Consider the following 26313-nt stretch of genomic DNA (forward strand, 5'->3'; position numbering starts at 1 on the left):
ATAATGAAAGGAAGCTTACAACAGCCAGGTCGTGTTTAGCGGATTAAAGGTCACTAAAAGTCGTAGTATTCGGTGATCCAGTTGGAGCAAGAAAAAAAAAGCAGGACGTCCTCCGATGGGGTGGGAAAGGTCATAAGAAAAGATTTCATAAGAAAAGACTAAAAAGAAGTAGCGATTTCACGAAGGAGCATTCGTCCAAATAAAAAATTCGTTCACTTTTTTAAACATAAATTATGTTACAGTACCTTTGACCTTTTCTGGTTTTATTTAGTATAATTGCACTGGACAAAGTTAAACGTAGATGTTCCAACAAAAAGACTATTTCGTTTTCTAAAAATTGCATATTGTAATAAAATATTCAACCCCGTGAATATTTTTTTATTCACAGGGTTGAACCCCATTTTATTGGAGTTGAATAAATATTCAACCCCACTCATGGCATAGTCCCACCATGAATGGCACGCGCTTGATCTTTGAAAGCAGGAGCGGATCCATATTTTTCCTTTGGGGGGGGGCAAAATAGGTTGATCCGATAAACTTGCATTATTTTATAGAAGTGGAATAACTCGTGGTTACTTAGCATATTTTTTTTTTACTATGCAAATTAGCCTCGTGCTAGTATATGTGTAAATAAACCCGAATTAAGTCTAATCAGATACACTATGGGCTTTGAAACTAAAATATAATTATCATTTTATGATAATTGTATTATTATAAAATTATAATTTTAATACATTTATGAGTTTTAAGAAGTTAAAAAAAAAAATTCGCGCAGAGTTGAAACTAGACATGCATCAACCCAGGAGAACTTTTAACTGTAGACATATTACGTTCAAATAATTAAAATAATTACCACTTTACTGAAAACGAAATACATTTTAAATGTTTCATTTTTTTAGTTTTAATAAACCCAAATTTATTAAGACTTTCAGGAATAAATATAAGTATTCACATATTAAACTATCGATCCACAATCATTCATTCTTTCCATATACTGTTGGCGATGAAGGTGATTTGTGTTCGATATCATGAGAAATTCAAACACATAGCTCGAAATATCGATTGTTTTCAGTAAAGTACAAATTATGTTCGGTCTGTCGAAGCCACGAGGGACGCCAGCCCTATCCCTCTTAGTTTCTACTCGTTTTGATCCTGGTTCGGTTATTTATTGTAATTATTGTTTGGTTCGGGTTTTATTTATTTATTTTAACAGTTATTTATGGTAATTTTACGCTTGTAAATTTATTTTACTTTATTTCTACTCATCTTCGGTTTAATGTAGCTCTTTACTTTTCTCTGAAAACTTTTTTTGAGGAAAAAGCTTTTTAAGCTTACAAGCAAACGCACGGGCGAACACTTTGACAGCAATATTCTTTTTAAGCAGAATTAAAAAAAAAAAAGGAGAAAGCTTAAGTCCTTATCACAACACCTATACAACTCAAATCATATCGCAGCCCATTTAATTGATTAAATAAGATTAGTTAAAGGTTAGACAAACAACATATGAAAATAACAGACATACATTGTCAAAAATGCTCTCCAAATTTTACAAAAAAGGCATTTCTGTAAATCAGACTCATTAATTAAAATTTACACAGGTATATCCATTAATAGAATTAGAATAAGTTCTAAAATAAGCTTTTAAAAGATTAATAAGGGACTGAGATTTATCCGGTTTTTCCTTTCCAGAAATGTCGAAAAATAGGGCATTATTTGAAGTAATACAATAGAATATAGGAAAACATCAATTTGCATTAAGAAGGATGATGGAAGGGGGGGGGGGGTAACCAAATTTATCTTGGTTGTTGAACATAAAAAAAACAAGCAAAACATCTATCACAGGTACAAACAAAATAATTAAAGCGTATTTTGAAAAATGAAATCTTGCTCAGAAACTATCTCTTACCCTCAACCCGGCCATTTCTGCCGGCCCACCTTCAGTGATTCTTGAAATAAATATCCCTTCATCGTCTCCCTTAAAAGGCGTAGATCCTCGTCCTCCGGCAATTGAGAGCCCAAGCCCTCCAGCACCACGAACAATTTGTACGGCAAATTCTTCTATACCCACTTCAACGTTCGAGTCCACATCTCCTATTTCTGCAAGGAAGTTCGCTCTATTTATTTCAGATTTTAGCCATTTCTTATTTTGCACAACAAAATTTCAATATATATATATATATATATATATATATATATATATATATATATATATATATATATATATATATATATATATATATATGTGTGTGTCTGTGTGTGTGTGTAAACAATATGTAAACAATATATGTAAAACAATATGTGTAAAAGATTATTTAGAAAAGAAGGATCTAGGGTTAAATGCTAAAGAAGTCAGCAGTATTAGCATTTAGGAGGAAACGGAAGATTGGACTAAGTTTTGGATGGAGAATGTTAAGAGATAAAAGAGGAATTTGTTTATTTAGGTGTTAAGTTTAGAGTGTTAAAGAGGGCACGTCTACATGTCTAGGCATGTAGAGGATTTAGGGGACAATAGGATAATAAATATGTTATTGAGAAATAATCTATGTCAGCTAGCTGATATGAGGATTCAAAATGGAGTTTTCTAGACAAAAGTAGCTTCTAGTCTATATAATAAGTCCCAGGTTTGGGGTTAAGCAACTATGTTAGATGCAGTTCAGCTAAGATATTTTGAGAGAATTTTATGCTTAAAGGATTGATACGACCAAGGAATCCGAGTGTGGCAGTCCCAAAAGGACCCAGTCTATGCCTTTGAAGTTTTACTCCCGAGCTAAAGAGTGTCGAGGGCAGGAGGCTCATTTTAATTTGGGTTGAAAAGAGACGATTTGAAGAATTTGTTGTTAGTGAGATGGATTGTTTGGATTTAGGAGAGAGAAAGTTTAGAGTGGTGGCCGGCCCCTATTTTTGTCCTATGTATGGATGTGTGAATGAGAATCTTTTCTCTTTCATTTTGTGTCCGAGTGTGAAAAAATGTCTGAATTACGAAATGAGTATTTTGGACGAATGTTTCGGAGTGAATGTTGGTTAATTGAGTGGATGTCTGAGAGGATCGTCTGTGCTTCTACAGTTTTGTAGGTTTATTCGTTTAGGGATTAAAATATTTTGTTCTTCCAGCTTTGTTTGTAGTTGCTATAGCCTGCAGGCTTTTTGAAATGAATCTTAAATCTTATCTATGATTTTTTCGCACGCTGTATAACAATGTTACTAAACTTTGATATTATAATTCTCTAAATTCTTAATCAATTTTCTTTAATTTACCCGTGTTTTCTCTTTCTTTTTTTTCTTTCTTCTTCATTTTTCAATTTTTTGTTGTTAAGATCCTCAACAATTTTGCTTCCAGGATCCTTATTATTATTGGTGTTATGTTTCATTTTTATTCGAATAAACTGAATTGAATTGATTTGCCTATGCGTCAAATTTAAAACATAATTAATATTTGCAACTTCATTACCTTATTCACTGAATTATAAATAGCTTTCAGTAAGTTTATTTTCAGAAGCATATAAGTAAGGTTAAATAGTAAACAGTTTTAAAAACATATCTAATATATTTTAATAATTAAAAGTATATGCATAGATTTAGGGAAATTACCCTAACAATTACTAAATATTAAAAAAAAACAGGAAAATAGTAATAAGAAAGAAACAAAAAGTAGTTTTGATAAACTTTTTGGGATATTGATTCTAGATATTGTAATTTTTTACTTTGTCTCCCCCCTTGAAATGGTAATTGAAAAATATCTCGTAAGTCTGGAGTACCTAATGTAACATTAAAGCTGGTCGTGCTACATGGAGATTCAGCTTTTTACCGATTTTCACCCCACTATGCCTTAGTCTGCCTGTTTAGTTAATTTCTTCGTTGAACAATTGTAGTGCAGTCTCTCATCTTTCACTCTTATACTCCACAAGTGTCGTTTTTTTATATGATACGGGTTAAAAATAAATTATTATTATATCTCATAGCAACTTAAATTAACAAATAAATTTCAGGTTCACATTTACTTCAAAAGAATCCAAGTTAGCATCCTATGCTTATCCCTATACAGTCATAATTTAGATACAAGGTTAGATGAAAAGAGCATCTTTTTTACTTTATATAAGATTATATAAGAACAGAATTAAACTAGTAAAATTAATTTAATTTTAACTGTAGCTCGGAACAATTGATTTTAGAAGATTTACGAGTTAGGGGGGGGGGGTGTGGAGTAGCCATGCTTCTTATTGTAGTAATTTATGTTTGTTTAAATCTTTGACTTGAGCATTCATCTTGGTTTTTGACTCGATTCAGGATTTAATTATTCATCTATATGAGCATTTCTTACCTTTTTGTTTGATTTGATTATTTATTCAAATTTGTTCCTTTTGGGTTTCAATTGTTATTTGACCGTATTTCAACTATAGCTTGTCTAAAACCAACTGATTTGATTTTGTGACCTTTTTTGCTAAGCAAGCACATTTTTGGTGATCCGCCAGTTTTTATTCTTTCTTTCTCTCTTTATCTTTCCCTGACTATCTTTCTCGCAATCTCACTCTCTTTCTCTCTCTCTCTTTGCGTCTTCCGACTCATCGGCATCACCGCTTTCTACTACTGTGTTATTAAGTCATCATCAATACGTTCAAACTGACGCTGAAAACATCTAGCAACTCGGTATCCGACGAATAAGTGTCTCAAAATTCATACGAAAGTTGAAAGTTTCTCTGCGTTCCACAAACTTATTTCCAAACATGGTTAAGACATCAAACATATATTAGAAATCCCAAGGAACGCCTAAAAGAGGAATGACTAGGAAGATCCCCCCTCCACAAGAATGGTTGAAGAACAGGCAAAATTGGGACCTGGAAATTGCTAATAAGCCTGCACAAGTAGATCATGAAGAACAGTATAAGCAGAAAATGAGATGTAAAAAGCAAATGGAGACTTACCAACGGAATTTCTTGACATGAGAGGACTTGAAGCAACTAAAGGGGGAGGAGGGTTGGTACACTGCATTTCTACTGGTCCTTCTTCAAGTTGCTGCTTCTTTAGAGCCTGTCACAATTTAAAGCAAAGGAAAAATTATTAGTTTTATCATTTTATAAATGATAGAATTTATGATATTTATATTAGTTTTAAAAGTTATACTTTTTACCTAACGTGTGGACACAATAGGGATACGGCAAATTTACACTCCTATTGAGCCACGCTTTAACATAAAAAAACAGCTAGCTTCATTTCAGCCACACACAGACCCCCCTCCCCCCCCCAACCCCAAGATTAAGAATAAAAGCAAAGCCATAAAAACAATCGATGTTGCAAGAAACTATGATATTTTCAGGAGTCAGGCTTGGAGCTCACCCCCAAAGGAGTCCCGATAAAATACTAAGCTATATATTGGTGTTGATAAATATCTTGTTGATAACAAGACAAAAAAAATATACCTATATCAAAGACAAAACCCAATTAATATGCGAACGAGGGAACTGGATACTTGGATTCAGTTTTAAACTGAGTTGAAACTAAAACTAAAAGTTAAAGTCAAAAGCAATGATAGAGGCTCTTAAAAATCACAGACATCACAGTAATGATCACAGATTAAACTGTGATTAACAGACTAAACAGATTAAACAAATTAAGCAGATAACTGTGATTAAAAATCACAGTAATAACATATAATGCAAATTTACTATAGAAAAATCTTAAAGTCGGGGGCGTTTAAATCGCGGCCTCTCGTAAACTAGGCAGGTGGTTCCAACAACTGAGGTTTGACGGTCCACCAATAAATTCTTCATAGTTTACAAGATTTACAATATTATTTATGCACGTTAGCTAGTATTGGATAATGAAATATGTGTGCGTTTTCCACATATTTCCTGAGTTGTTAAACTTATTTTAAAAAGTTGCTATTTAACCATAGCCATTGTTTAAAACCATTACTTACCCCCATAAATCGAAACAAATTTGATGCGTGTGAGTTTTACAAAGGAAGAAGTGACAAAAAAAGTATTGTCAAGTAACACTGATCTTTATCTTACTTTTGACCTGACATGTTTCATAAGAAGGCGGATTGCCGTTTGGACATTGCTCCATACAATACGGAAGTAGACATATATGCAGTATTTTTCTCGGGTAGGGGGATAATTGAAAACAAAATTTTAACATATACTCTAAATCAGAGGCGTCCAAAAATTTCAGAAAATCTAGAAATTGGAGAGGGAGGGCACAGTCGAAGTAATAACTTTTATATTAAAAAGGGATGTAACATTTTCTTTCGAAAAAAAACAAAAACAACAACAATGGAATCTTTTCTAGGATAGGGAATATTGGGATTTGTATGTTGGACAAAAATTACGATTCTCCACATTCCAATTTATTGTGTCGTCACTAAGATTAGACAAAACATTCCAAATTCAAAAAGTGATTCGTTTTTACCTGGTTCACATTAATACTCAGCCCTCTCTTTATGATTATCTAGCTACATTTTCAGTACTTTGAACTAAAACTTCAATAGAGACATGCACACATGGGACAGGGCACCCGGACCCCCCCCCCCCACCATAAACTTGGCATTGTTTGGTGCAAACATGTATGCCTGCCTTTTTCAAAACCTTTTGATGTGCAAAATGCTCATCCCTAGTATAAACTTACTTTAGATTAATGAAGTAGATATAAATGAGCATATAAATGAAACCTAAATGAACACACATCAGTTAGTTACCTGAGCAATCAATCGAGCCATTTTCTCTTTATCTCCTTGTGAATTAATCCTTTTGTTTTTCAAATGATGTGGCGTGTCTCGCCTATGCAACTTGTGGTTTCGCTCTTTTGGCTCGTAATCTTCATCACTATCATTATCACCAGATACTTCTCCTTGTGGCACCGAGAACGCCACGCGTTTTTCTTCGTAGTCCTCTTCCTAAAAATTATTAGTTGCTTTCTAAAGTACAATTCACATTGATCGGTTTTGTCAGCTATCCAAAATCACTAGCACCAAGATAAGAATGTTTGCATCACTTCCAATACGTATATTTTCTTTTTTTTAATTGTTGACTGAAAAATTTAGATAAGCTATTGTCAATGATTGTACTTCCAACCAACCATCTAGAGCTAAACGAAAAGCAGGTTGTCCTCGATTGGGGAGAGGATGTAGTAAGGAAAGATTTAAGGGAAATGAGACCTTCCAGGGAGGGTTCAAAGAGGGAGGCTTTGAACATATTGGGATGGAGGAGGAACGAGCGTAGCTTTTTTTGCCTCATGCGATTTAGTGCTGCGGTGAGTTGTTAGTAGTAGTAGTACTAGTGTACTGAGTCGATTATCTTTTGCCAAAACCTATTATTTGCACTTTTTTAAGTTTTTGAAAGTTTTTCAAAACAGTAATTTATTTTTTTTTTGTCCAGGAGATTGGAACAGTGGAGAATTACCATTTAATTTGCTTTTTAATCTGTAGATTTTGAAATAACAAGGATGTCAATAAAAACATAAATAAAAATAAATAAACAAAACGTAAATAAATTAAAATAACATAAACAAAATAAAACATATTTGTTCCCTGGACTTTTCTTAGGCCTACTTATACCTGAGATTTTCTAAGACGTTTGTTTTGGTTGTTTCAAATTATGAGGTTTTCCGGGCAGAACTAAATTATCAGTCAGTGTTGCCATATCGAACCATGGAAAAATCAACAGAACTAGTTTCGAGACGCTAGTTTCGCAGACCTCGATTCACAGATGCAAGCAAAATCAACAATTCCACTTTTCAAGCATAGCTTGACCTCTGCAGTTTTGTTCACAAGTGATCGGATATTTAGCTGTAATATTTTTGGAAATGGAAGCGATGAATGAAGGGCTTTACACTGCGGTCTCGAATTTGCTTGTCAGTAGGGGAGACTGGCTATAACTGGGACACCTCTATAACTGGGACGTTCAACTTTTTAGTGTCTTAATGTTCCGTAAAAAAACTGAAAATGTAACTGAAGAACTATCATCTAGTAGTCCACAAGTGATTGAAGTTTGGTAAAGATGACTGAAAGTTCTATACAACAAGTTTGAAAAGTAAGTTTTTATGGTTGCTTTGTAATTCTTTTCAGAATGTTCAATGCATGGCTATTCCTGATGAGACCCCCAAAACGAAACCACCGGTCATGTTTGTGGTTGTTCGAAGGTGGCAGTCCTTTTTCCAGAAAAAGACGAGCCTCTTCGCATAGCAGGTCGTAGAAAAACAACAAACTAAGGAAAGAAAAGAGGCAGCAGCTCAATCTTCACAATCACGCCTGTGAAAGAAATAATCAAAGAAGCAGCTAGGGAGCAAGAAGAAAAAAAGAGAAAAGTAAATACTAAAAAAACTAAAGGAGATTCGAAGAAAGTGAAGATACAAGAAAAAGAGGAAAAAGTTAAGAGACTGGACCTCGGGCAAGACTCAGAACTTAGCGAGGTGTTATCCGTCGAATAAGGTGACAGTTCTGATGAATTGCTCCATGTTGGAAGCAACAAAGTAGAAGAAGACTTTTCAATTAGCATTTTTGATTTTGTCCTTGTCAAACTTCGATCCAAGACCAGATTATGTTACGTTATAGGATAAGTAACCGAAGAAGTTGGGGAAGAAATAACCATAAAGGACATGAAAAAACCCAATTGAGGGCGAAAATTCGTCTGGACTGAAGAGACATCTGTAGGAGAGAAAAGCTGCGTAGTTCTTAAGCTGAGATTGCCAGTTGCCTTAGGAGGAACAGACAGAGGTTCCAAGCAATTCTCTTTTCAGGAAGATTTGAGTGAATTTTTTCCATAGTTCCACCGAAAAAGTCTTTCAATGACGTCTTTAAAGAAATATCGAACTGAATATCGCCGTAGTTTTACGACGTTTTGGATATTACTTACTTTTATATGTTTATATTCGAAAGTTCGGTAAAAAAAAAAAGTAAGAAAATATGCGCCTACCATTGAAATAACATTATGTCCCAGTTTATCCCATCATTATGCCCCATTTATGGAGGGTATCGCGATAACTGGGACAAAATGACTGACTCTAGACTTTGGCAAGTTTTTAAAAAAGTAACAGGGCTAAAAATTTCTGGAGAAACTAAAATGTTTAGGCTATCGGTTGGCCTTTGAAGCGTTTAGATAGCTTCATCAGGACTCAAGCAATATCGAAAAGATTTGTTGTCCCAGTTATAGCCGGTCTCCCCTACACAGAATCGGTTCCAAGTTGGGAAACTCGAAAAACATGGTTTAATGGTGGGTGAATCTTTGATCTCTTTGAAACTCCAAACCTGTTGGCTGTTTGGACCGGAGGTATTGGCGTAATCCTGGCTAATGTTGATTCTTGCCAGTTTCTCCAGGGTTTCATGAAGAGGGGTTGGTATGATGGGGGAGGGATGTTCACCAGCTGCTTTAAGACACGTGCTATGAGATTTAAGTTCATAAGCATGGCTGTATATAGCTGTCTTTGGTAACCTTGCATCAACAGAGGTACATTACTAGATTCGAGACGCTTTTCACCGTTAAACATCAAACATTAATAACCTCTTGACTCAAAGACGACTACAACTTCAAAGAAAAGCTAGATTTTCTTCAGCTGTTTGCTGCCACATTTATTAGCTGATTTTTTGCTGATTTTTCACCTACGTTTCTTTTTTTTATTCGGTACCTGCTAGTACGAAAAATTGCAAAACTGAAGCTTGCTTTAGAAGCATAATTTCCGCTAATATGTTTTCTGAAGACCCTTCCTTCTTCCTCCTCTCCAGATCTCCAATCATTTTTTTATTTTTTTTTAATAGCCCGTTTAAGGCATGGAAGGGGTGATTATTCATTAGAATCAGACAGGGGGCCGCACTTTTAGAGGCCATCCCGGGCTGCACTCATGCTGGTTACATCACTATTTTCAATCAAAGTGTATTCGTGCCAAGTTCTTTTTGTGCATTCACAGTATTCATTCTAAATGAAAAGCAGAGTGGGAGAAATACTAGAGTGGGAGATGCTAAGTTTTGTAATTCTAGGATATAGGTACTATATTTTGACAGCTGAAATTGGTAAATCTGTTTTTTACCCTGTAAAAAGTAACACAGAAGGGCGTAACTCTTTAATTACTCGAGTAATTACTTTAATTACTCTGTGAACAAGTAATAGTCATTCTGTTTGTTTTTTTTCTATTTATTGTTTGTTTATTTTAATTCTTGATTCAATCACATAATCAACATATATTTCCTTAATACTTATAGAAAAATCATCATATTCCGGGCCCCATAAGCGCATACTTGAACGCAAATACTATTTTGTGTGGACAAAAGGACAACGTTAAAAAAGTAACATAGCAGAGAGTGAAAGTATGCCAACAGAAAAAAGTAATTTTACAAGTAACTGTACTTCTAATTTTTTGTTGTTCATATTATTGATGTATGTATAAAGTGAACATACCACTTAATGCCTTTTTTATGTTTGTCTACGCATAGCTTATTGGTATTTTTATTACCATTTCTTTACTTAGAAAAAAAAATGGGTTTCAAGATTTTCCAGCACTAACCAGCTGTATTTGTACTTCTAAGTCTTCATGTTCATTCATCCGATATATGCTTTGTAATATTTCTTTTAACTCAAGTAAGAAAAATGAATTTCAAAGAAACGTTAAAAAAGGAACATAGCAGAGAGTGAAAGTAAAATAGTTAAAGTAAAAATAGTAAAATAGCAAATGCCAACAGGAAAAGTAATTTTATAAATAAGAACTAACCAGCCGTGTTGGTATGTCAAGCGCGGTTGGTATGTCTGATTAAAAGGGATTTTGCCTAGTCTTTTTACGAAATTTTGTATTTTTAAGTTAGTGGCTTGAGAATTCTGCGAGGGCATCCATAATTTGATGCTGCTTATGCTAATAACTTTTTATGAGTACCTTTAAACTCAATAAATTTTAAGATCTTATACATATGCGTGGACCCTCAATTCTTGTCATAAGGACACCTATCACGAGTGTGACTTTGACCAAAATTGGTAGAAAGTGAAACCCTAGAATAATACTAGTACCTTTTCACTAGGAGGTCCTAGCCTTATTTCTTGGGGGGAGGGAAATGGGGACAAATTTAGATAAGCGCTAAGTGACATAACAAATACCAAATTTAAGACCAGAGACAGAAGACGGCAAATGTTTGTCAAGTAATAACGACCATGTGACATCGTTATGTAAATTCTGGTTGGCACATCTGATCAAAAGTAGAATTGTATAGATTCTACGAGATATTATAAAAAAAAAAAAAAAAAAAAAATTGAATGCATGTCTAAAACTCCAACAGCAAGTCTTTACCAGTACATGAGCAGAAAAGTTGTATCTACTTTAAACACAACTGTTGGCTGCAAAAAGCTAATTTTCCCAACTTATCCGAAGCAGATACATTCTAAACTTTCACCCACGTGAAGACACTAATTACAACGGGGGACTTAATATCCAGACACCAAAGCGAAATTCAACTCCCGTCAAAACAGAGCTGAGCAGCTACATAAATGGACTCCTATTTTGTAGCACCTTTTTTTTTTTAAGAATATCGGAAACTTCTAAGAGTGGAAGCTGGCGTTAGAGTCCAAGAGAAAAATCACCAACGCCCTCTAACGACTGAAGATTTTATTTGACCCTGAACTGCTGCCGACACGTCTTTTCAGGTATTTTAAAATTTAGAGGAGGATAAAAAGAAAAGTAGCATTGTGTCATCATTGACAAAATGTCAATGTCATCATTGTCACAATGTCAATGTCAAAAGTAGCATTGTAGCATTGTGTCAGCAAGTAGCATAGGCCTAACGACTAAAAGTCAAATAGCCTGCATGAGCTGTCAAAATTTTTCCAAGCAAAGTCAGGGGTATTTTGCACGAACTGGATTTGGGCTTAAATTAAGCTTTAAAAACAAAAAATGCCAATAAACTGTCACAGAGCTAATCCAGGTTTAATACTATAGCACTGCAGATTAATTTGAGCAATTATCCAACTTTCTTCAAAATTTTGTAACGAAATTAATTTAAAAAAAACAAGTTTTTTTTAACTGAAAGTAAGGAGCGACATTAAAACTTAAAACGAACAGAAATTAATCCGTACATGAAAGAGGCTGTCCCCTCCTCAACGCCTCGCTTTTTACGCAAAAGTTTGACTCTGTCTCACAACCTTATTTAAAAAAAAAAAAAATGTTTTATAACCAGATGCTACATTACAATTAGCCCAAGCAGTTTTTAATCTCTATTTTCCCACGTTAAATCACAAAAAATCTGAATTTTAGAATTTTTCCCATTTTATTTCTTCTTAACACTGCACCATGTAGGAGGAGAGCCATTTAGAGACCGCTTAGCTTAATATAACTTGAAAAAAATATGCACTTTCGTGGAAAATTACAATTAATGGCTGTTTCACACTACGCCGTAAAACCTATTACAATAGCAGTCTGATCATATCACAGCTGGAATCTCGTCTCTATCCCACATTTCAATGTTTGAACAAATTTCTTATGATGATTGTGACGATTTTAGACGAATAGCTTAGTCTGAAAAGTTATACTTCACATAACGTAGCTTATCCATTTAGCATAGAAAATTAGATATGTAGTGTGGAAGCCGCTTAAGAACCTGGGATTCTTAAATAATGTCAATATGAATAAATATTGTCACATGAGGACATATGTAAATACTGTCAAAGTAAGGACAAATGTAGTGGAAATATCGACAAAGATTCAATAGCTCTAAGAAAGCCCTAAGAATAGAAGAGGTGACATAATGAATAGGAATAAAACAAAGGATAGAGTCTGATGCAATCTATCAGGAAATTTCAAATGGTATATGTCGAATCTAACTTTTACCATACAAAGGGGTAAACTTAGGAGGAAAATGAGCTTAAAGGGGGTTTCCAAGCAGAAATTCGATGAAACATCCTGTTTTACAATGTCTTCTAAAAATTGAAATATCTCTTATGTTCCGCAGAAACTTCTTTGTGGAAAACTATGCATCCAAAATTAAAGCACATTAAGCGAAGAAAAATTAGAAAAAACTTTAGGCAATTTCAAGTTTTCAGACTCGATGGAAAATGATCGCCTTTAATTATTTGAAAAAGAAAAGAAAGTAATAAAAGCAACAAATTCGATTAAGGAAGAACAAGAAGAAAGAAACAACAACAACAAAGGGAGTAAAAAAGCTTTGAGCAATTTCAAATTTCAGTTACTGACCTTGATGGAGAACTACTGACACTGTTTCAAAAGCAAAAAGAACAAAAAAATAAAAATCTATAACCAATTTAAGTTCGAGTTAGTGGGCCCAATGGAAAATTATTGCTCATATTGATTTGAAAAAGAAAAAGAAAACAATAACAATAAACTAAATAAAGAGCATACATCTTGTGATTATCATGCATTAATGTATAAGATAAATTATAACGAGACTCATAATCGTATACAATTTATGTAATTCAAGATTATTGGATGATTAAATATTCTTTTTAATTTGGAGGATCCTGCCAACTGGCCGTTGATAGGTATACCATAAAGCATATAATACTGTGACAGACCTTTAAGGAATTCCAACCTTTCTTAGAAAGACAAAATATAAAACAGAAAAGGCTGACGAAGTTGTCAATAACTATTAACTTTAAACAACAAATCGTACTGAGAGAATATGCATTCGTGCAAAAATTGCAAATTCTCCGCGGAAGTTATCTCTGTTTTTCCTGTCTAATACAAAAGCTATAATACATAATAAAAAAGAACTGTTTAAACAAGTCCAAATGTCAGAAGAACAAGTACTTTGAAGAACCAAGGACATCCAAAATAAAAATATTTTCCCCTTTAACTCATATCGGGTATATTCGTACCTGAAAACCAAGTTTTTCCAAGATTGTATTTTGGTTGTTTCAAATTTTTAAGTTTTTAGGACAATACTACATTTTCGTCAGTGTTGCAACGTTGAATCGTAAGAAAAAATAAGCAAAACTAATTAGTTAAAATCGACAGTACTTTTCGTCAAAAAAATTCCGACATTGACTATCTATTGATCCCCAAAGATAACTAAACCTTCTTGATTTCAGAAAAATGAAAATATAGAAAAATGGGTGTAATATTTTAAACATGGCAGTGGAAAAAACGACAAAAAAAAAAGAACAAAGTTCCAACAATAAAAGATCCGTATATTTCGAATACACCTTCGAAAGCCTTTATGAACAGGGGGAAAACTAATAAAAGAAATTGCAGCCTAAAAAAAAACAGAAAAAAAAACAACACAAATGTCATACAAAAGAAAAGGACAAAAAGAATACTCACATCCGAATAAAAATAAAAAAACGTTACAAAGCACAAGACCAGACAAAAGCGAAAAAGCCCCCAAAGTGTAAAGCATTAAAATAAAAAAAAGGGCTATTCTATTTTACGAAATATAAAGCAATACCCGACACCAAGGGGATAGGAGTTTCAACAAAATAAATTGTATAGAATATGCGTCAAATCGAAGCAATCAGAAAATACTAAACGTAACTTTTTTATTGTACGATAAGTCTTTTTGGAGACAGTTACGATTTGCTCCAAGAGATACTAAACAAGATCACAACTTACTTTAAATGAATTATAGAAACTATGGTAATGATAATTGATAAGTAAGGTACTTGTTGATACTTGGATACTTGGAAAAATTGTGGAAAATATATTAGATGTTGGATGATGTGGAAAATATGTTGAATATAATGAGTGTTGGAGACTGGATTTGTTATTATTATTTTTCTTTTATATTTTATTTATCTATTATTATTTTTAATTCAGTGATTTATTTATTTTTCTATATTTTTTTTTATTTTTTATTATTTTTGTTATATATGTAGGTTTTAGTTTATCTATTTTTAGTTTATTTATAATATTTTTAGTTGAATAGTTGAGATTTATGCAAATAGTAGAGTTGATAGGTAAGAAGTTACGTGAACTTGCAAACGACCTCAAACCTTCATAAGTTTTTTCCAGCGCGAAAGTGCTGTTTAATTTATTTATTTGTTTATGAATGTGGACTAATAAACTTATGAACTCATAACTTATGAACTTATGGATAATTTTCAGCAGAAATATTTATGGAAAGTTTAAGGCTCTCATTCCAGCAACCGCTACAAGTTACTCCAAAAGGTGCTAGCGGCTTCCAAACAGCCTCTAATCACTAAAAAAATTCGTAAGAGACGTTGGATGTACCCAGGAGATGTGACGACAATGAAAGAGAGCAGACTCCCATATAGCGAGTGGTGCTGGAAACCACCTGGTCTGCGCAGAAGGGTAGGCGGCGTATAACCCTTGGCTGGTCACTGGAGAAAGAGGCTGCAGAGTCAAGTAGGTCAATGAGGAACTTTGGTCGTTGGCCCCCACGGTAATGACAGTTTTTAAATAAGATTCTGATAAGTGAGTAATTGGAAAAGTTGAGGAAGATATACTGGATACTTTTCAGGGGAAATATTTATAGAGTTTTAGGCCCTCATTTTAGCGACGGTCACATGCTGCTCCAAAAGGTCCTAGACAAGACAACAACTCACCTTAGATGAAGCCACTTTATGTTCCAAATAATCATAGAAACCAAGGTAATGACAGTCATCAAGTAGGGTTCTGGTACGTGGCTAGTAGGAAAAGTTTTGGAAGGTATGCTGGATAATTTTCAGGAGAAATATTTGTGGAAAGTTTTAGATACCCATTTGAGTGACGGTATTAAGACTCTAGGCTGTATAAAAATTAGGCTGCTTAGGCTAAAGCATTAGGCTGCTCCAATCCCACTGTCTAGGATGACCATGAAAGAAAGGTTTGACCGGTTAGGTTAAACTTTAAAGAGGAAAGACGATAGGCTTCGAAATATTACACATTTGACAATCCAGCTAGAGTCAAACAAAAAGCATGGCATCTAGAAATCTAGTGGGAAAAGATTTCAAAAAATCTAATTACCAACTTTTTAAAAAATAGTTACCAAACTTTTAGTAGTTGATGGTATCCAAAACAATAAACGTTTAAGGAAAAAAAGAATGAGAGAGAGAACAAAGCCGTAACAAAGACCCTGGGGGTTAGACACCTATCCCTCTATCATTTATAAAAACCAATGTATTAATATCTCTTTTAAATGCCAAAATTCAGCCTATATGTAAAAAAAATTACAACTATCTCTCTCTCTCCCTTTCAGAAATCGGAAATTTTTAAGAGGGGTACAAAGCGAAGATCTGAGCAGAAGGGAGTAGAGAAAGTGGATTTAGGCTGGCATGGTTTGGGGCTGTGATGAGATGTTAGTGGTAGCAGTAGTACTTTGCATTATAGATTTTGCAAACGTGTGCCATCACTAAACTTATAATTCTTTATTAGCTTTGTCACATTGTGCATCGTAAATGTTACACACACGATTGTAGAAGTAAGCCATGTCGTTGGGGAAAGTGGCATATTAAATAAAGTAGCCAGAAGTCCAACATAGAAGTGCTAGTTCTTGAAAATGTAGGAGGGGGCAAGTTTTTTTCCCCTTTCATCAATGGGGAAACAAAAAGCATATTTTTCGAAAATCTATGGAGAGGCGGGCAACTTTTTTATTTTTTTTATTTTAATAAAGATACCAAAAACAAAAATTCTTAAAATCTAGGGAAGGGGATCTAAGGGAAAATTTTTCCCTAGATTGCCCCTTTCCTCCTCAATGGCCTCTGTGGATGAATAACAAGGAATACTTGTTCCACAGAATGTCAAATTCACGAAAACAACAAAATAACAAAAATGAAAAAATTAATATTAATGAGTAATAAGTGAACAAATGAATAATAATAAATAAACGGCAATAATGAACAGCAATTAATAATAACAACGAATGAACAATAAAATGTAAAAAAAATAACAATAAGATATAACAGATCTCTCACCTCTTCTTCCTCGTTCCTATCATGTTTAATATCCGGCTCCTCATAATTATTATTTACAACTTCAAGGTGCTCAGATTTGATGGATGCGACACTCGGAGATCCAGACCTGTCTGGCACCGACCCATTCATTAAGGGCACTTGAGGGGCTGGGGATGAGCTTTCTGGAGTAATTGTCCTGTCTGGGTCTCGGCTAGGACGAAAATCTCCTTTATCTTCGTCTTCGTTATGATGTACGACCTTCCCATCAATATTCTTTAGAAGTTTGTGAGCTTTAGCTTTGAGTTCCCGTGGATGTGGAGTATTGTGTCGTACGAAATTGGGCTCCTATAATATATATATTTCTAAATGTATTATTATATATAAATAATATATATATATATATATATATATATATATATATATATATATATATATATATATATATATATATATATATATATATATATATATATATATATATATATATATATATATATATATATATATATAATACAATATAGCCTTTGAAGGCCGAGTAAATTGTTCTCGACCTAGAGGGCGAACCCCCAAAGAGATGGAAAGACAACTTCTCGTCGCTCAAATTGTCGCACCTTCTCCATCTACCTGCGGATACAAGTTCATCCAAGAGTTACGTCAATAGACTGGTGAAAGAAGAGGCCCCAAAACGGCCTTCAAGGACGGATGGGCCTTAAGTAAAGTAAGTAAAAAAAAAGTAATACTATATTTTTTTATATTGTAAAAAATATATCAAAACTTAAACCTTTCTATAAATACTTTTTTTTTTAATATAAAAATATTATATATACAGAGTCAAAAGTTATAGCCTATAATACGATTACACAAAGGAAAAAGAACATTTCATTCTTATTCACTATAAATGATATACTGCACGCCAGTAATTGTGCGGCTCTTCGAAATTGTGAGGCTCGAAATTCTCGGCCTTCGAAATTGTGGCTCGAAGGCCGAATTCGAAGGCCGAGGCTCGGCCTTCGAAATTGTGAGGCTCTACAAATGCCCTTTCAATAGTTCTCAGAGTTATTTCTCAACGGGCCGGTAATTTTATAGGCCAAAATGCTATTGTTCCAGTTTCCTGTGGCCCCTCTCTCCACAAGATAATCCATAAGCCCAAACCCTAATAGATAATGTGCAACAATGCGATTTTCTATAGGCACCAGTTTTATTGAATAAATTATCTATATTGACGGTTCACTTTTATCGACTGCATTTAATTTTTGGAACGATTGGTATACTGTAAATTTAGATATGTAAACTTTCATTCGAATGAGCCTTCTTTCAATAATCTACGACTAAAGACTATGGATGGTCACCTGAGTGTTCAGCCTTTTCTTTAAAAAAAAAGAGAAATTTCATGTTTTGTCAAAAGCGGCTTTAGGGTTCTCATACATGTTGAATTTTCGTGCAAAATTTCCGTTGAAACCTCAGTCTCGGGGGAGTTCGATTCTTATTTTTAAAACTATGCGAATTCTTATAAGGAAATAGGTTTACGAGCAACTTGAAAACTAATTAACTTTAAACGCAACAAATTACATAGTTATAATAAGCATAACTAATCGATCTAACTATTACATATCTCTATTGTTCGCATATTTTTCAGAAAGTTGGGTGTGATTATTCCTCCTAAAACCTGTTAAAAATCCAGGCCGATTATCCCTCTGTATAAGCCATGCATTAGGCCTATTGCCGAATATGAATGCCAGCTTCTTATAGGTGATCGCAAAACCCTTTTTGAATCACTCCAGAGGATCAAAAATTTGGCCTCAAGGGCGAGTTGAAGCTCCAAGTGGATTATTTTCCAAACCTCCTGTTTTGAAGCGGCGTCAATAACCGTTTTCTACAAGTATAGCCTCCCTCCGACGAGTTATATCCTTCCACACCATGCCCTAAACTTTCCTAAATTTTCAATGGCGTATGGACGTATCCAGGATTTCCCTCGGGTAGGGGAGGGGGTAGGAATATAAAACAAAAACTTAAAAAACCCATAATTTTTTTTTTTACATGTTTTGTTGGTTTTTTACGAGTCAGGCCAAAATTTAGGGGGGGGAGGTCCAACAGAACCCCCCCCCCCCGGACACGGAATTGTGCTGGCATCGTGAATTCTATCCTAAATTTTAAAAAAATAGAGCAGTTCCACTAGTCATCTTATAAACATTCACGGTGCTTCTGAAAATTAATAGGTTTGCAACGAACAGTTGTCACCCTAACTGTGAACAGGGTTGCAATGAGAAAAAAACTTTGACGAAACACTAGACCAGATTATTACCAGACATGACAATTTAGTTAAAACAAAAGAAAAGAATTAATTAATTACTTCTTTGTTCTTTTTTTGCTTATAGTATTTGATGTAATTTTTGTGTTGTTTTTTTTTTTTGCTTTCTTTTCTTTTCATTTCCTTGTCTAGATTATTTCCAAACATGACAAGTTAGTGAAAAAAGAAAAAAATTAAGTTAATTACATTTTTAATTTATTGTTTTGGCTTATAGTATTTGACGTCATTTGTGTGTTATTTTCTGCTTTCTTTTCTTTTCATTTCTTTGTCCTTATACTCCACATTGTTGTTTTTGCTTTTTGCGGATAATAAGAAATACTACTACTACTGCTGCTGCTTTTTCGTCTATAGTGACATGGTTTGTTTGGGAAAATATTTTTCAATTTTTACTGTTCATTACTTAAAACACTTTAATACCCAAGTGTCCGATCATTATACAACGATTGCCACGGAAAACTTTCAGCTCCGTGTGAATATTGGAAACAGTATCGCTTAAAGGAAAATTTGAAAAGAGATTGCACTAGATACTCATAAACATCAAAACAAGAAGAACAATAGGGAATTCTTTTCGTAAGACAGTGGAAATTTTGAATTAATATTTTGGCCCTACGTCCAAGTAGCCGTCCTCAGCAAAACATAAATATATAAAAGAAGAAAGACTTACAACAACATACGACCAATTAAAACTAAAATTAATTTTTTTGTAAATTTTTTTTTTATGTCTTCGTCGCTATTTAGATATTGACATTGATAGATTTTGACATGTGAATGTCATTGGCATTTGAGTCATTGTGAATGTCACATCTGAAGATATTAACTAGAGACAATATCAAATTATATATATATATATATATATATATATATATATATATATATATATATATATATATATATATATATATATATATAAACGTATTACATGTTTCTCGTCCTCATCAACATCAGATTCATCTTGGAATTTGACGGTAGACGTTCTTGCAGCGTCATTCCACTCACTGACACTAGACTCGCCGTCATCTAAAAGAAGAATAGCCCTTTTTGCTTAACACAATCTACAATTCCAGCACAATTCAAACGACTAGAATACTTAAAACTTTTTATAATACAATAATTTTTATAAAAGAAAATATTTTATTTTATACTTTTTATAAAATAAAATACTTTATAATAAAATACTTTTTATAATACTTATAAAATACTTTTTATAATACATATCAAATAATTTTTATAATATAATAATTTTTATAAAAGAAAATACTTTATTTTATACTTTTTATGAAAGAAAATATTTTATTTTATAATTTTTATAAAATAAAATACTTTATAATGAAATACTTTTTATAATACAAAAAACATACTAAAAATGAAACGTGTACAAATTCTAATTAAGATATTTAACTTCCATAATAAAAAACCTTTATAGAAATACTAATAAATGCCCAAATGTTTTGGCTTCGCATCCAAAAAAAGAGCCAAAATCTGCATTACTGAATATGGAGGTTTAAAAAAAATTCAATTCCTCATTTTTCCTAATTTTGAAGATACGGTTGTTTAAGTCTTTCACTTCACCAGTTTAAATGATCTGATCTGGTTTCATTGTCCTTGGTACTTTAAGACAGTGAACTTAGAAAATATAAAAAAAAGAATTATACAATGGTTAATAAATGTCTGAATATTATGGCTCCACGTCCGGATTATTGTGTGTGTGTGGTTTTCTCCTCTTTTTAAGTTGTTTTCTAGCATGTGTTAACTTGCTAGAAAATGTAGTTAACTTGTCTAGTTATTTTTTCTCTTTTTTTCCGTTGGATGCTTCGCTAAAGTTTGAATCTGTCACAGAACTTTATTTTTTAAAACAATAAAAAACTTTAGCGTAAAGAGCGAGGTATTGAGGAGGGGACATCCCCTTTCATATACGGAATAATTTCTGTTCGTTTTAAGTTTTAATGTCGCTCCTTACTTTCAGTTAAAAAAAACTTGTTTTTTTATTTAATTTACTAATATAATTGACTTAATATTGAAGTATGGAGTGTCGACATTGAAGTGTCGTTTTGCTCGACATTGAAGATGTTTACTAATATGATTGACTCGATATTGAAGTATTGAGTGTCGATAACGAATTGTCGTTTTGCTCGACACTGAAGATGTTCACTAATATGATTTTATTTGACGTTAAACTGTCGAGTGACGTTTTGTTCGACATTGAACATGTTTACTAACATGATTCATATGTTTACTAATGTTTACTAAAACATGTTTACTAAAACATGTTTTACTAAATATGTTTACTAAATATGTTTTACAAATGTTTACTAAATATGTTTACTAAAACATGTTTACTAACATGTTTACTAACATGATTCATATGAGAAAAGGAGCTGTTAAAATAAGGGCAATTAAGGGCTAATACGGCGAACAAGCCCTAGTTCGCCGTATTAGCCGCTGCCCTTATTTTAACAGCTCCTTTTACATAGTCTCTGAATTATAAATTCTTTAAACCACAGTGAAATGAACATTAAAGGGGAAGTACAGGAACAATCATAATTATTGCGCCGTTTTTTAAAATTGAATTATGCCATACTTTCAAGAAACACACCAATCATTTATGACTAAAGCATGCATAAAAGCCAGGATGCAAAAAAAAAACTTTTCTTCGTCCAAAGTTACGATGCTAAAATATACCCAACATTTCATACCGCGAAAACCCAACATTATCAAAAAGAGCCCTCCTAACGACAAGTCAAGGGTGGCTTCATTCAATTTTCTAAACAAGCTCTGGTGACTCTCTGAAGGGTTACTGTGCCCCATTCCTTGTTCGTTTCTTTTTATAGTGGACATTATCAAAATAATTGCTACGATAAAAGACTTGCAGTGAATCCTGTCAATTTTTTTTTCGAACAAAATCAGTAAAACAAAACATACCAAATTAATCAATAAAACGCAGTAACTACTAAAAAACCAAAAACTCGGAAAACTGAACATTTCATGGAAATACTTTTTTGCCGTGTTTAGAATAACAAGTTATCCTACATCAGAGAGCCAAGATCATAACTGACTTTTTCCTACCATAAAACATATCCGTGAATAATTGGCACTTTGCAAAATTTAGGGCCCTTGTATATTTGGTCAACTACATTTATCTATACGCTGAAAGGAATATACAAGTTGAAAGGAAATATAAGGGAAGAAAACGGTGGCATAAAAGAGGCATTTTTAAAACAGTAAAACAAAGGCTCCGAAGAATTAAAACATCTGCAAAAAGGCCAAAAACCAGATGGTTTATATATATATATATATATATATATATATATATATATATATATATATATATATATATATATATATATATATATATATATATATATATATATATATATATATATATATATATATATATATATATATATATATATATATATATATATATATATATATGTTTTCACTCTTACGAGTTTTTCTTATTCTGTAGAATTGAATGACTAACTGCATTCATCCTACTTACTACTCATAGTGCTGTGTTACCCACAAATATTTAAAGAGTGCAAAACAAGGTTAATTTTATTTCATTAAAATAGGAATTTCAATTAATGATATAGGCCTACATTCAGACCTGAATTTCCCAAAGTGGCAGATTAACTGCTTTAAGCTATTTCTCTTATTAGTTAGAGCTAGGTTGGCATTCAGATCATAGGCTATGTTACAAAATGTACTTGGTGTATCTCGTGTACCCCATTGGCAAGTCTTGAATTACCTAATCTAATAATTCTAAACATTTCCTTATTTAATAAATTAAAAAAATGTTTTAAATACTAATTTTGAACAATATTTGATAAATAAAGATTAAGTAAAATAAATCAACTAAATAAAAATTAAATAGTTTTCTTTAGCTTTTAAATAAAAACTAAACAATATTATAATAATTTTCTCTCTACCTAATCAGATTCCCAAGCCCTTATCATCTTGTCAATATTCCCATTGCCAGGACAATTTCAAACCGATCGCGGTGATTTTCGAAGAGGAAAAGATTTTTCTAATTTATCAAAAACGTCAGATTTTTGAAGAAATTCTTCAGTGATTTTTGAAGAGCAAAAAATATTGCTGATCAATCGAAAATAGGAAAGATATTCAAAGTGATTCTTCGGTAACTTGTTGAAAGTGTTCTTTGGTGACTTTTGACATTCAAAAGATTTCGCTAATTTGAAAAGAAAGACGAAAATTTTCGAAGCGATTCTTCGTTGATTTTCGGAAAATAAAAGATTTTATTAATTTATACAAATGACCAACATTTTTGAAGTGATTCTATGGTGATTTCAGATGAGCAAAAGATTTTACTGATTATTCAAAAATGGAAAGATTTTCAAATTGATTTTTCGGTAATTTTAAAAGTGATTCTTTGGTGGTTTTCGAAGTGATTCTTTTGTTATTTTCGAAGAAGTTTTCGGTGATTTTCGAAGTGCAAAATATTTTTTTAATTTATCGAAAATAACACATAGTAAGGAATTCCATTTTAAAAAAAGAAAGAAGCAAACGTGCACTATCAAGCCCAAAGTAAAGAAACAAAATATGTTTGTTGACCAATCGAAATGACAAAGAAATTCGAAGTGATTTATCGGTGATATTCGAAGTGGTTCATCGGAGACTTTTTGAAATGATTCTTTGGTGACTTTTGACCAGCACATTGTTTTGCTAATTTGTCAAAAACGGCGAAGATATTTGAAGTGGTTCTTTGGTGATTTTCAAGGAGTAGAATATTTTAATTCATACAAATGGCAGAGATTTTTGAAGTGATTTTTGAAGAGTATAAGATATTACTGATTAATAAAAATGGCAAAGATTTTCAAAGTGATTCTCCGGTGATTTTAAAAGTGATTCTTTGGTGATTTTCGAAGAGCAAAATATTTTGCTAATTTATCGAAAAGGGCTTTTATAAAATTTTATAAAATATTAGCATGAAATTTTAAAATTTAAAATTTTTTTAAAATTTTATAAGATTTTTAAAATTTTATAAACGGCGAAAACGGAATAAAATTTTAAAAAAGGAAGAAGCATACTGTCACTACCAAACCCAAAGAAAAAAAAACTACCACTTTGACACAAGCACAAAAATATCCTCAGACAATACCATTTCGGAAATAACAAAACATGCGAAGGTCTTAAATTCATGTTTTACCTAAACTACTATGGCTAATCACAGCTCGACCCCAGCGTCTTATCAGAATTGGTGCTGAAATTTATTAGCAAAACATAAAAAAAACGGAAAACGAATAAATAAAAGCAAAGAACATAATATATTGAACATCTAATAAACTTTGAAGAACAAGCAGTGAAATAAACAGTAGGTGTTGGGCCCCTGATCTCAATTATCGCATCAATGTCCTTTTTCTCCTGTAAATGGCAAATTGTCAAATAGTAAATGTAAATGTCAAATGTCAAATTGAGCCTTCAGCCGCACTTTAAAAGTCATCGGTTTTTGCTTGGATAAAACGGAAAAAAATAGCTCGACTTTCCTTTAATCAGTTCATCATGTCAGAGCGTGATGTTCAAAACTAGTGAATTTATTATGAAGGTGATATTGGCCCATTCGATTTACCCTTCACCTGACTCAACAGGTTCCCTCTGATCCGAAAAAGAGGAGTCAAGTTAGGTTAATTTCAAGTTTTTCGTCTGCGCGACATCTTGTTAATAAAAGCGAATTTTATTTTCTCAGCTAGTTTTTGGTTATTCCCTAGCTCGATTAGGTTGGGGAAGGGAGTTTCAGGCGAGGCCTTAGTACGTGTTGAGGTGTGGAGCCTACACTTACCAATTGATAGATACACTCCCCATCCGAACACTCTCAATAATAGAGGGTAACCATTTTATTTCCAACTCAAATCAGGCAGCTTAAAAAAAAAACCTCCCCTCCCTCCAGAATACACCGTTATTCTAAGCCAGAAAGAGAGCTACGGGCTTGGTAGCTCCTAAAAAAGCAGGGCAGGACAGGTGACTGTCACACAATTGGCAAACGAATGAATAAAAGCAAAGAACATAACATACTGAATATCTTATGAAATTAGAACAACAAGATGTGAGATTAACATAGAGGTTAACGATATTTTTGTGAACCCTAATGAAGCAGCTTTCAAAACCACCCCTTTCCCGAGATATGCAGTTCTTATCATTAAGAAAGAGAACACCATATTTGGTTACCACTAAAAAGGCGCCATTGAACAAGACATGATAAAATTTACTACTATAACTAATCACGCTCAACCGCAACATCTTATCAAAAACAGTACTGAAAACTGTTAGCAAAATATAAAAACAGAAAATGAATAAATGATAGCATAGAATATAATATAATGAATATCTAATGAACTTAGAGGAATAAGAAGCGAGTTAATTATAGCGGGTAACCCAGAGGGTAACCCAGAGGGGGATCCAGGCCCCTCCCCCCAAGATTTTCTTTGAAGCTCTCATTCCGTTTGTTTCTCTTTATTTAAATAAACTTGACATTTTGGTCAATTATTGGCGCCCTAGTCACATTCCCTCCCCCCCCCCAAGATTTGTTCTAGATCCCCCTTTTGGGTAGCCTACCTTTTTTTTTTAACCTAAACCAAGCCTCTTTAAAGCCTTTCCTCCCCCATGACATGTAGATCTTATCATTAAGAAAAGGAATGGTTTAAATATCTGATAATTCTTAAAAGGAAATTAACATGTCATAAAAATTCTCGAATTGGCACCTAAAAATTCCTATTGACCAGGATAGGATAGGGATGCGTAAGCATAGAGTTAAAATATTAGGTAGTAGACTACTTTTTAAAATGTTGCGTATTCGATATCGATTTACCGATCCTGCTAATGTATTGGCACATCAACACTCAATTGCTCAGTTTAAAAGTTGATCAATGAGAAATAAGCCAATCATTGAAAAGCACACGATAACACTACCATGACTAATCCCAGCTCAACCCGAACGTCTAAACAAAACAGGTACTGAAAATTGTTAACAAAACATAAAGACTAATAAATAAAAGCAAAGAACACAATTTATTCAATATCTAATGGACTTCGAGCAACAAAAAGTGGCATAGTTGTAGACCAATTTGTAACCGAATTGTAAACCGATTTTCATTTTAAACCCAGATGAAGCACCTTTGAAATCTCCACCTAGGATATGTAGCCCTTACAGTTAAGAACCTATTTACAGTTCTTTACTTGATT

The 26313-nt window shown here is 33.0% G+C and overlaps 1 protein-coding gene across 5 annotated transcripts in view; it reads right to left on the reverse strand.

Moving 5' to 3' along the window:
* Positions 1-26313, reverse strand: part of scrib (scribble planar cell polarity protein) — a 214732-nt gene that overhangs the window by 105394 nt on the left and 83025 nt on the right. For 4 of the 5 annotated variants that reach the window (XM_089098679.1, XM_089098678.1, XM_089098676.1 and 1 more), the window contains exons 11-16: positions 24284-24337; positions 20036-20133; positions 16830-17153; positions 6692-6889; positions 4920-5025; positions 1907-2097 (exon numbers count right to left, since the gene is read on the reverse strand). In XM_089098679.1, the coding sequence (XP_088954805.1) occupies positions 1907-2097; positions 4920-5025; positions 6692-6889; positions 16830-17153; positions 20036-20133; positions 24284-24337 (971 nt within the window). The remainder of the gene's footprint in view (positions 1-1906; positions 2098-4919; positions 5026-6691; positions 6890-16829; positions 17154-20035; positions 20134-24283; positions 24338-26313) is intronic. The other variant, XM_089098677.1, reaches the window with a different exon arrangement.

The sequence above is a fragment of the Artemia sp. Qi Xiang Cuo genome, chromosome 13 (genome assembly GCF_049724085.1).
Source record: "Artemia sp. Qi Xiang Cuo chromosome 13, ASM4972408v1, whole genome shotgun sequence".
NCBI lineage: Eukaryota > Metazoa > Arthropoda > Branchiopoda > Anostraca > Artemiidae > Artemia > Artemia sp. Qi Xiang Cuo.